Source organism: Eublepharis macularius, chromosome 19 (assembly GCF_028583425.1).
Source record: "Eublepharis macularius isolate TG4126 chromosome 19, MPM_Emac_v1.0, whole genome shotgun sequence".
Classification (NCBI taxonomy): Eukaryota; Metazoa; Chordata; class Lepidosauria; order Squamata; family Eublepharidae; genus Eublepharis; species Eublepharis macularius.
The window spans coordinates 13,209,110-13,221,201 of NC_072808.1; the positions used below are offsets into that span (position 1 = coordinate 13,209,110).

A 12,092-nucleotide genomic window follows, 5' to 3' on the forward strand; every position below is an offset into this window, starting at 1 on the left:
TGCCCACTTCCAGCCGTAGTTAGCTGTCACTTTGCAACAGATCCAACAATCTCTGCGAGCGCTGCAACTCTGTTTCAATAGTGCAAAATTCTACATAAAAGCAGGTGTGAAAGTGAGACAGACCAAGGGCATTTTCACACTGCTTAATGGCCACAGAACGTCACGCCAAGCTCCTGGAATGACAGCGTCTTCCTGACATGATTTTGTGCAAGAACGGTAGTTCTCACGCAAAATCACACCAGGAAGACACTGTCGTTCCAGGAGCTTGGCGTGACGTTCTGTGGCCATTAAGCAGTGTGAAAATGGATCAGATCAGGGCAGAAGAGGACACATGGGAACTTGGGCCATTCATGGACATCAGTTAAGATGCATCTATAAACCCCCTGAAAATCCAGAGCAAAGCAACAGAATACATTGTTATTTAATGTTTAATTTCTGTATAGTCCTGCCACAATAACCAGTACCAGCTCACATGAATCATTTACCAGCCTATCTACCACCAGCTTTACAGTTCTGCCACCTTGACCAGGAATCTTCCTGAGAGGTTGATATAGTCTGAGCTGCCAAACCAGAAGAGGTTGTAACAGATTATCAGGGAATAGGGAGGGTTGCCTTTTTCTCTTAGCCCTAGAATAGCCACCACCACCCCACCCACAAAAGACAGTAATACTGAAAGGGCCGACAACAATACTTCACCCTGCACAGAAACATTTCGACGAGTGCTTTGGTCCAGCAAAAGATGCCACCGCTCAACTGAATCAACACAGCTGTTAAAAATAGAAGTTCAGACGCATGTACCCCCAAGTGTTTATGTTTCCAACACTTTCCTCAAAGTTTGTCCAAATAATTCTGTTTAATGTAGCAAGGCCAATAAAATTTGTCCTAAGGGACCACCCGTAGTCCGTCTGCACATAGGGCTGCATTTGCTCGTTCACTTGTGGAGGGTGGGGAGTAGAAAAGACATGTGCTTTGAAAGAAACTATGGTGCAAGCCAGTTTTGAACTGGTTCTTAATGCTATAGAGTGCTTAAAGTGCCTCTCCAGCTGCAGCACAGAGTCAACGTACGTATTCCTTACAGCTCTGTCAAACATGTACAGTTGCTATATCCCAGACACATGCTCATCTACAGCCACGATAAGATCCTGGTCATGAAGCTAATTGCCATTACGGTATGATGCCCCAGACTAAAACGGTCATCCATAGTCAACGACCAAGCCACAGGAACAAATTTGTCCCTCACAGGATGTGGTTGCTAGCCTCGTTCACATTGTTATCCTCAGCGGGTAGCTTCTACAGACCACAGAGGCTAGCTTCAATTGCACGGGCCACCCACTGCCCTTTGGGAACGGCTTCAGCAAACCAGAATTAAGGAGTCCGGAGCAGAAGAATTAGAGAGTGGAGTCCATAATTGGATGCCCGTTCTGGGGTAATATCCTGTGCTCCGTATTACTGGACTTGACCGAAGCTGGCGTGTACTTTGGGACTCTGTAGCAGGCAAAGCACAGAATCTTCCGGAAGGTGCTGCGCATCTCATTGTCCCGGTAAGAGTAGACGATGGCATTGATGACCGAATTGATTTCGGCCAGTAAGAGGAAGTATTTCTCCACTGCTAACACGTTGCAGCTTTTACAGCCCAGGCCATCCAGGAGAAGCACTACCTGTCCAGGGGTCCAACAGATTACAAAGGCACCTAGAAGAGAAAAACACCATTAAAATTCCGAACCTGTGATGCCTAAGCTCCAAGTAGTTGCACTTCCTTGATTTGCATGGTACTTTAATATGTGCATAAAGTGCTCCTGACTGAGGCAGGGAAAAGGGGTTAGTACTGACTCATTTTGCATGCATGAGATTCGTGCTAATGCTTCTCAATACTAGATTCTGGCACCAAAGCTGTTGTTATGTCTAAGAGTATCTCTACACGAGACATCTGACATGTAAAGAACACATGTTGGGAGAAACAATGTTAACCTGGAAGGGTAGTTTAAAAAGATAGAGTCAGTGGCAGAGCAAAGGTTTTGCTGTACATTGGAGCTGTGTGAAGGGGCTGTGAAATGCCAGAAGGGAAACTTCAGCCCATTATAACCTCTCCGGGTCCAAGCCCGGCTCTGGAAGGCAGCTCCAGCCCATTTCCATTCCTCGCTGCCCTCTGGTCTCATACAGTTGTAGACTGGAGAGGTGAAATTGACAGACCCTTCCGGGAGGCAAAGATGAAATTAACAAAACCACTGAGGAGCGATCTCCGCCAGCTTTGTCTTTTAAAACTACGCTTCCCAGCTTATATTGCATCTCCCTACACTTGACCAACATGCGTTGAGGTGTCTTGTGTAGAGAGGCTCTGATTTGTCCAGCAAAGAGGGACCGGGGCGGGGGGGGGGGGGGAGAGACACAGACAAACAGAAATATGACACTTGGAACTAGATAGATTACTGCCTATCCAGACCTAATAGAGTTAATCTCATCTTCACACACAACTGAATGAGGAATAAACTATCATAGCCTATGCATTGCAGGACTCAAGCTTGCCCTAGCACTGCAGCCTTTCTTTAATTTGTTTACAACCATCCCTGATTTACAGATCTGAACAGCACCACCACCAAGGAAGACTCTGGCTGAGCCAGTAATTGAAACTAGGCCCACTGGATTGAGTAATCTAAGGATTGTTATGAAAAAAACAAACAAACCCTGCAGTGCTAGAAATTCAAGCTCCCACCACATCGTCGAAGGCTTTCACGGCCAGAGAACGATGGCTGTTGTGGGTTTTCCGGGCTTTACACTGCAGACTTGGACAATCTGAAAAATCAGCAGTGGCTGAACATAGCCTAACGCAAACAGGACACAGTATCTTATTCCAGGACACCAAAATACTGGACAACACTTCCAACTACTTTGTCAGACTGCACAGGGAAGCCATTGAAATTCACAAGCATAAGCAAAACTTCAACAGGAAAGAAGAAACCTTAAGAATGAATAGAGCATGGTTTCCAGTTCTGAAAAACACCAGGCTAACAAAACATTCTATCCCCGACAATAGCCCTGCAGAGAAGATTAGCACATCAAGTACCAATCCATATGCAAAAGAACCTCCTCAGGATACAGTGAAGCCTCCCGCCATTAGCATTCCACACCCTGGGAAACTCTCACAGGATGACTCAGCTCAACCCCACCCCTCCTGAGTAGATACAAATGACCTACATCTTTTCCACACTGTGACACTGAGAGATCTCTGTCTTTTGGTGCTACACCTCTGAAGATGCCAGTCACAGCTGCTGGCGAAACGTCAGGAACTACAATGCCAAGACCATGGCAATACAGCCCGGAAAACCCACAACAGCCATCCCACCACATCATTTTGGTTAAGAGAAAGGCAGGTCTGGGCTTTGTGAGAGACTTTCATAGGGTGCATATGAAGAAAAGTTGCTACACCCTGAAAGCACACTCATAACATTCCTGTCAAATGCATACCTATGTTTTGGGTTTTTTTCCCTCCTAGAAAAAGCTGGTTCTACTAGTTTGCGGCAGAACAACATTGCGCACAGCACCAACTGGCCGACACTTGTGACATCATGAACTCGCTTTCTTTTCTTATCAGCATCTAAAGGGCTTTAAAAGATAGGCTAAGAAGTTAAAAAACTAACAAATCACTTAACAGTTTTTTTTAAGTCACTTTTAAAATGTTTAAGCGGCTAGCCTATCTGAAGCAAGCGGGGAGGGCAAGACTGATATTGAAACTGAATGGAACACAGATCAATGTGTCTTGCGTTTCCCCTTCTGCACTCTCTGGTGTCCTTCCCATGCTAAGAACTTCTAGTGATACTGTCGCATTGCTTTTCTGCTATCCACTGAAAGCAGGATTAGACCTGTGACTCCATAGCACTGAATATGTTTCCATTACAATACTGCAAAGCTCATCCCCCCAACCAAAGGCAAAGCTGATCCTCCCCCTTGAATATGAAATTGGAAAGCCATTAGAGGAAGCTGCCCCGTGGCGCAGAGTGGTAAGCTGCAGTACTGCAGCCCAAGCTCTGCTCACGACCTGAGTTCGATCCTGGAAGAAGCCGGGTTCAGGTAGCTGGCTCCAGGTTGACTCAGCCTTCCATCCTTCCAGGGTCGGTAAAATGAGTACCCAGTTTCCTGGGGGTAAAGTGTAGATAACCCCGTAAAAAGTCTGCCAAGAAAACGTCATGATGTGACGTCCCCCTATGGGTCAGTAATGACTCAGTGTTTGCACAGGGGACTACCTTTATGTTTTAGAGGAAACTTATCTATTTTGCTTGCACATATGAAAGAAGCCTCAAGGAAAACTGCCCTAAACCCCTTGCCTCTTCTTCAGGCTTCAAAAAAGGTCAACACGCTACACGATTTCATACAGCTTTATCCAGGGCCACACGTTGCCATGACCTTCGGTTCAATTTCAAGGAGTTTCAGGGAGCCTTTTAATTGTTTTAAAGTCATTATCAGAAAAAGACTGGTTGTACTAAATTTGGAAGGGAGGTGTTAAGTACTTGCTTGGAAAATCTCAGTTTCATTAACGCACAACAATGACACGATGACTGAAAGTTTCCTCTTTGCAGTCACAGCTCTTCAGACATATTAACAGAAGTGAGCAGCTTACAGGGCGGTTGTATAACCTGGTTCCTCCTACCCCCTGTTGTGCTCAGCTCCCATTCAGAGTATGAGCTGGCCAACTACTACTTCTTTGGCCTGCTTCAGGGCTCCTCCTTAAATCCCGCTCACTCCCAGTGAAAACCATGTCCCTCTTCTGCAAAAGCCACCTGTCCTCGCCTGACTCCTGGAACGCACTTGGGTGAGTGGGTGGCCATTGGATAAGACCTCCCTTCCCTGCCTCCTCCTGACTGGGAGTGGCTCCTCAGGTAGTCCCCTCAAGCCATCCTGTCTCTACGTTCCTCTGCTTTGCCCTGACTGGGCCTCCTGGGCCTAATGATTATGAGGGGCTGTGCAATGTGCTGCCTGTTTTTGAACTTTTGCTACCAGTTTTAATTGTTTTAGTTTTGCACCGCCTATTTATTGCACACTGTGTTGTATTTTAAATTTGGATGTGATCTGCTCTGAGCCTCCATGCGGGGAGAACGGACAATCAATCAATCAATCAATCAATCAATCAATCAATCAATCAATCAATCAAGGCATGCCCCTCTGCCTGGGGCATGCTGGCCCTTGCTGGCCAATGAGGTGGTGGGCAGGCATCCTCGCTGCCATGCTAGCATCCTCTCCACCACATTCTGGGGCACAAAGTAAGTCTGGGTGAGGCTCCCTTCAACATAAGCTTACACCATTCTCCTCCCCTCCTTTCCATTTTATCCTTGCAGGTCAGGCGGAGAACGTGTCCATGGTCCAAAGTCACCCAGCAAGCTTCCATGTCAGGGTGTGATTTGCACCTGGATCCCCCAGATACTAGAGAAGACAGACATTCTAACCAGTACATCGCACTGGCCCACTAATCTAGCTTGGCATTATCTCCTATAACTAGCAGTGGCTCTCTAGAGTCACCGGCAGAAAAGGGTATTTTCTACCATCTAAGGGCCAAGCTACAAGTGATGAATTACACTTGAATGGCAAGTGAACAGACTCATGTGTATTCCTCCCTGTTCACTTGCATTCCACTTGCACTCCACTCGTGCAAGTGGAACGCAAGTGAACAAGGAGGAATACATGTGAGTCTGTTCACTTGCCATTCAAGTGTAATTCGTCATTGTAGCTTGGCCCTGAGATCCCAGGAACTGAACCTGGGACTTCCAGTATCTCCACCAACACAGTTACCTCTCTTCCCTTATGTACACAAAGACTGCCTCTAACAAAATAATCACCACCTGGTTTTGGGATCAGTTGCAGCAGGGGGCAGGGCAGGGAGAACTCACTGCAAAAAGGGCTCCTTCGGGCTGCCACTCCTAAAATGTGGAACTCTTCCCAACAAGAGATGCAAGTAGCATCTGTATGGGCCTTCTGGACTAATCTGAAAACATATCTATTCCTGAAGGCCCATTAATGGTTTAAATCCCTGGTACCTGAGTTTTAAAATGTTGTTTTATGTTGGTTGAATTTTTTTTTTTAGCCACTATGGATTGTGTTCCGTTTTATTGATTGTCAGCTGCAGACAGCATGCAAAATAAACAAAACAAAAACACATGTATTTGTAATCTCCTGGTGATTCTCTTAACTCAACTTGGCATCGCCCTGTTCTCAGCTGTTGTTCGCCACCAAGCAATTTTTCCAAAGGAACCCATCCAAGACTCGTGCTTCATTTCCAAAAGATGCCGAAGCAGCTCGAGGCGACTCGAGCTGAATTTTTAGGTTGGTTCAAGTACGCAGGAGGTGGAACATGTGGAAATCTGGCCTTGAGCTTTTCCAAAACGCTGCTTGTGCCAGAGACAGGAGGATACAGCTGTTGCAGGGAGTAGGTACACAATGCTCAAGTCAAGGGCACACGAGCACCATCCATCACCGACGACATGCGGAATTAGGACAAGCTGTGTTGCAGCTTGGCACCGAGCTTACTCTTTGTCCCAGTGAGACTGGTGGCCATCAGCCCACACAAAGGGTGCATAAATGAGCTGCAATAAGTGTGTCTCACATCTCCAAACATGGCCACGCCATTATGTTTTCAATGACTGAGCTGAAAACCCCCACACTCAATGCTCACAATTAGTCCTCAGGAGCATTTGACTTTCTGACTAATGACTGGTTCTATGCACAACTATCAACAATTAGGTGGGCTTATGTTAGGATTACCACTTACACCCTCCTGGCCAGGGGCGGGAGGGGGGGGGACTGGCATTTACCTCATGCTATTGGCGTGCTATCCCTTTGGTGCCACCGTGATGATATCACTTCTGGAAGAGGTATTATCGCGCCGGCTATGGGAGCACTCCCACACTCTGTGCAGGGCTGATTCAGCCAATTTAGGGCCCAAATTAACTCCAAACAAAGCATGGAAATATTCCCACAGCCAGTGTGATGGTATCACTTCTGGGAGTGATGTCGTCACGCCCCCTGGGAGCATGCTTGCTGCTTGTATTTCTGGGGTGCCTGCTGCTGGCGGGCGACCCCTAGGGGCTTGCTACCTCCTGCTGATCACTGACAGATTGGCGGGCAAGGGGGCAAACTCCCGGGAGCTTGCCCGCCACTAGCGGGCACTTGGGAACCCTAGCTTATATAGGTAACTTTTTAATGATTTGCTCCTGTGTTACTGCAGCTGCTAGGAAGAATTTTCAAAATCCACAACCTCATTCTTAAGACATTTCAGATTGCTTTAAAAAAAATATCCTGGATACATTCTACATCCCTTCCAGAATCTCCGCTAAACACAGGAAATACGAATTTCTCCTAATGACTGGAGCATTCGTTCAGAGAAGCAGAAAATCCCTCAAAAACCAAGGATCACATGGTCCGGAGTCAATTTTGGAATTGGGGCTCAGCCAAAATTCTCACATTTTAGTCCCCAAAGTTGCCAGTTTCTCAAAGCAGCCTACTACTTCTGAACACATGCACCCAAGCACGCAAACGTGCCTTATAATTAAGTCAGGCCAAATGTTAAGATCTGCATTCTCCACTCACTATCAGTACTCCAAGTAAAGGTCTTTTACATCAGCTATTACAGGTAAAGGTAGTCCCCTGTGCAAGCACTGAGTCATTACTGACCCATGGGGGGATGTCACATCATGATGTTTTCTTGGCAGACTTTTTACGGGGTGGTTTGCCATTGCCTTCCCCAGTCACCTACACTTTACCCCAGGAAACTGGGTACTCATTTTACCGACCTCGGAAGGATGGAAGGCTGAGTCAACTTTGAGCCGGCTACCTGAACCCGGCTTTCGCCAGGATCGAACTCAGGTCATGAGCAGAGCTTGGGCTGCAGTACTGCAGCTTACCACTCTACGCCACGGGGCTTCTTACACCAGCTATTACCCAACCCTTTAAAGCAGAAATGCCAGGGACTGAACCCAAATCTTCTACATGCAAAGCACATGCTCTGCCACAGAGCTACAGCATCTCAGACTCTCAGGAGTCTGCTGGAGCTATTAACATTAAAGCAGACAACATTCTGCACAAATATAACTTTGATTATGAGACATCTAAAGAACCAGCTTTTCATTAATCCAGTCCCCAGCAGCTAGGCTTGCAGGGGGCACAATAGGTACTTTCAAACTCCAAGAGACACACACTCTTATCAGTGATTCTACACTGCAGCAGAATTTTCTTTGGCTAAAGAGAAGCCTGCCTGGCAAAACAGCCTCTAGGCCACAAAAGCTTGTGCTAGAATTTTTTGTGTTTGTGTTGATTGTCAAAGTGCCACGAAACTTTTTTCCCCCTACCTAGCCACTGTAGCGATGCCATGAATGGTCACACAATCTGCAGAGGTTTATTTCTACGCCATGGAAAGCTTTGCCAGATGATTTCTGCAGCTCCATCCTGTGGCATCAGGCACCAGATCAGGTCAAGCTGGATTTCTGATCTACCGGCAACCCTACCCTTTCATTTTTATCTCGCCAACACTGCTGAGCTCCTCAGGGTAACTTATAATAAATCAAACGTAATTCCTATTTACACCAAGAGCAGCTTAAAAAAAAATCATAACCTAAAGGAGCCCCGTGGCGCAGAGTGGTGAGCTGCAGTAGTGCAGCCCAAGCTCTGCTCACAACCTGAGTTCGATCCTGGTGGAAGCCGGGTTCAGGTAGCTGACTCAAGGGTGACTCAGCCTTCCATACTTCCGAGGTCAGTAAAATGAGTACCCAGTTTCCTGGGGGTAAAGTGTAGATGACAGGGGAAGGCAATGGCAAACCACCTCGCAACAAAAAGTCTGCCAAGAAAACGTCGTGATGCGATGTCCCCCCATGGGTCAGTAATGACTTGGTGCTTGCACAGGGGACTACCTTTACCTATCCATAACCTAAAAACAGCAATAACCACAAATCAACAACTGGTAAAACAGTTTGTAACATTCCAGGTCAGAGTCCCAGGTGCCCATCGAAATAAAAGAGTATTCAACATTTTTTTTTTTTTACAGTAAAGGGACTGTTAAGTTTCTCCCAGAGGAAATTCTTTAGCTCAGGAGCTGCCATCTAAAAGACCTTGCTCCTCCAACTCCCCAATTTTGCTTTAGAAAAAGAAGGGACTGAGGGCCAAGCTACAAGTGACGAATGACACTTGAACGGCAAGTGTATTTCTCCCTGTTCACTTGCCCTCCACTCAATCCACTTGCCGTTCAAGTGTCATTCATCACTTGTAGCTTGGCCCTGAGCAATAAAGAACCTCCATCTGTTAACATGGTTCATTTGAGAGAAGGCACTTCCATAAGGAGCAGCCCTGCCAGACCCAGCCTGGGAAATTCCTGGAAATCAGGGAGTGGTGCCTGCTAAGAGTGAAATATAGGAAGGGATTTCATCTACATTCGTAGAGGTTGCCAGCTCCTGGTTGGGAAATTCCTGGAGATTTGGAGAGTGGGGTTTGGGGAGGGGAGGGTCTTCAGCTGGCTATAGTACCATAGAGTCCATCTTCCAAGACAACCATTTTCTCTAGGGGAACTGATCTCCGTCACCTGGAGATCAGTTTTAATTCGGGAGATCTCCAGCCACCACCTGTTGGCTGGCAATCCTATGGCACACCACAGAGACTGCCCCTTTGAAGCTGCAGTTTTCTCCATGGGAACTGAACTCTGGAACTGTAATTCTGGGAGAATTCCAGAGATTGGGGACCCAACCTGCTACATACCTTTGAAGGTTAACACACCTATACCAAGATTGTTTTCCTGACAGGCTCCTGTGACTAAAAAAAAAGGGCACAACAAGCAATGATGTCACAGCCATTGAGTCTTGTGTAGAGATGGGCACGAACCGAAATACGAACCAAAATTAAGCACGAACCAGGCTGGTTCGTGGTTTGTAAACCAGCAGTTCATCAGATCCCATTTCTGACGAACCGCCACGAACTTTAGGCTAGTTCATTTGGTTTGTGTTTTGGTTCATCGCTGCAGACAGCCTGGTGCCAATCAATCAGTTTCCTAGGTGACAGAGGATGGACCTCCTGCAGACCTTCTGCTGACCCGGAAGTGAACTTCTGCTGGCCCGGAAGTGGTGCTTTTCTGACCTGGATGTGGCATTTTCATGAATCAAATGAACCGGTTCGCAAACCAGGGCCATTTTGAGGCGCTGTGGAGCGCAGGAACACTCCTGCACTCTGCAGCGCCTCAAAAACGGGCCCAATCCATGGCAGAATGGCCTGTTTCCGGTGCTGCAGAGCGCTCCGCAGCACCTGAAAATGGGACTGCCCAGGGGCTGCGTGATGATGTGCGTCCTGAAGTGACACCTGTGGGGGCATGCACGCGCTCACCCCCTCTCCCCAAAGGTAAGTGCCAGGCCCCTGTCCCCCGCCAAAAGGTTGAGGGGGCCTGGCAACCCTAAACACATCCAAACTTTGAGTGGCATAAATTCTAGCATCTGCTTGTGTCTGGGGGTACCTCCTGGAACACAGTCCCATCTCTCTTTCTCCTCCTTCAAACCCTCCTCAGAATTCACCTCTTCTGAGAAAGCTTGGATCCAGTCCATTGACCCCATTCCCAACTGAAAATTAAGCTCAAGTACACGCAACAGCATTTTCTGTTTCTCCTTGCTTTTGAATTTAGATTGTAAATTCCTGGGGGCAGGGGAGAAGAATGAGAGAAAGAGGTGTGTTTTTGTTAGGATTATACTGCAAAGCAAGAATGATTGGGCTGCAAGCTTAATATACATCAATGGCTCTAAATCATCTTTATTTTACCTTATGTAATAGCAAACTGGGTTGCTCGAGTCGTGCCAAAGGCAGAAAAGCTAGGCCACCCACACACAAGGTATGGATTTCTACATACTCCAGGGACTCCCTACGTATACATATAGAATAAGACTTCGTAAATTAACCAAGACAAAAAGGACACCCCTATAGAAACCAGTACAACCAGATGACAACTGCATATGCCCCAGGAGGTATGGAATGTTTACAGCAGTTGAGAGTGTTGGCTGGGGGAAAGGGGGAGGCAGGGGAGGGGAAAAGAGCAAGTCTGTGTGTCTCCCAGAGCTCATAAACTTCTGGGAAGATGGGGAGGGGCAGGGCTGTATTATTCATAAGGCTGACTAGGCTGAAGCTTCGGGGCCCTGCAAGGACTAGAGCCCCTATCAATTTCTTTTGCTGAGGCACACGCCCACATAAATTACAATTAATTGATTCTCTTATGTAACCTCTATTAATAAGACAATTCACTGCTTCCTTACTGGAGTGAAACAAACGGTCTCTTATATTAAAACAATGATCCATAAATTATATATTTTAAATAAATAATAACAATTTTATTCAATTCAAAATATTACAGTATTGAACAATTATACCCCCAAAATGTGCTTTCCTGAAGAGTTCTACTCGCACAATAAAATATTTAAAAGATGGTGAGCAGAATTCTTCAGGAGACCCTCAACATGGACATGGGGCTGTGTACTGCAGTCTCATAGATCCAGAGGAGTTAGCCGTGTTAGTCTGTAGCAGCAAAATAGAAAAGAGTCCAGTAGCACCTTTAAGACTAACCAACTTTACTGTAGCATAAGCTTTTGAGAACCACAGTTCTCGATGCATCTGACGAAGAGAGCTGTGGTTCTCGAAAGCTTATGCTACAGTAAAGTTGGTTAGTCTTAAAGGTGCTGCTTGGCTCTTTTCTATTGTATTGCAGTCCGGTACCTACTGTACCAGGGTCAGGCTGTCAGCTGTAGTGGGGGGAAAGACTGAAATGCCAGAGGGGGCCTGAAATACCTAAAAGCCTAAGGGCCCGGCCATGGGTTAATATGGCCCTGGGGAAGGGTCCAAACTGCAATTTGGTGTAGTGGTTAAGAGCGCGGGCTTCTAATCTGGAGAACCGGGTTTGATTCCCCACTCCTCCGCCTGAAGCCAGCTGGGTGACCTTGAGTCAGTCACAGCTTCTAGGAGCTCTCTCAGCCCCACCCACCTAACAGGGTGTTTGTTGTGGGGATAATAATAGTATACTTTGTAAAGCGCCCTGAGTGGGTGTTATATACTGCCTGAAGGGCAGTATATAAATCGAATGTTATTATAATAAT

At 46.7% G+C, this 12,092-nt stretch overlaps 1 protein-coding gene across 1 annotated transcript in view; it reads right to left on the bottom strand.

Moving 5' to 3' along the window:
* Positions 1–338: 338 nt before the first annotated feature.
* Positions 339–12,092, bottom strand: part of LPAR2 (lysophosphatidic acid receptor 2) — a 52,223-nt gene continuing 40,469 nt past the window's right edge. Inside the window, exon 3 of the mRNA XM_055003558.1 lies at positions 339–1,690. Coding sequence (XP_054859533.1) covers positions 1,389–1,690 — 302 coding nt within the window. The 3' untranslated portion in view covers positions 339–1,388. The remainder of the gene's footprint in view (positions 1,691–12,092) is intronic.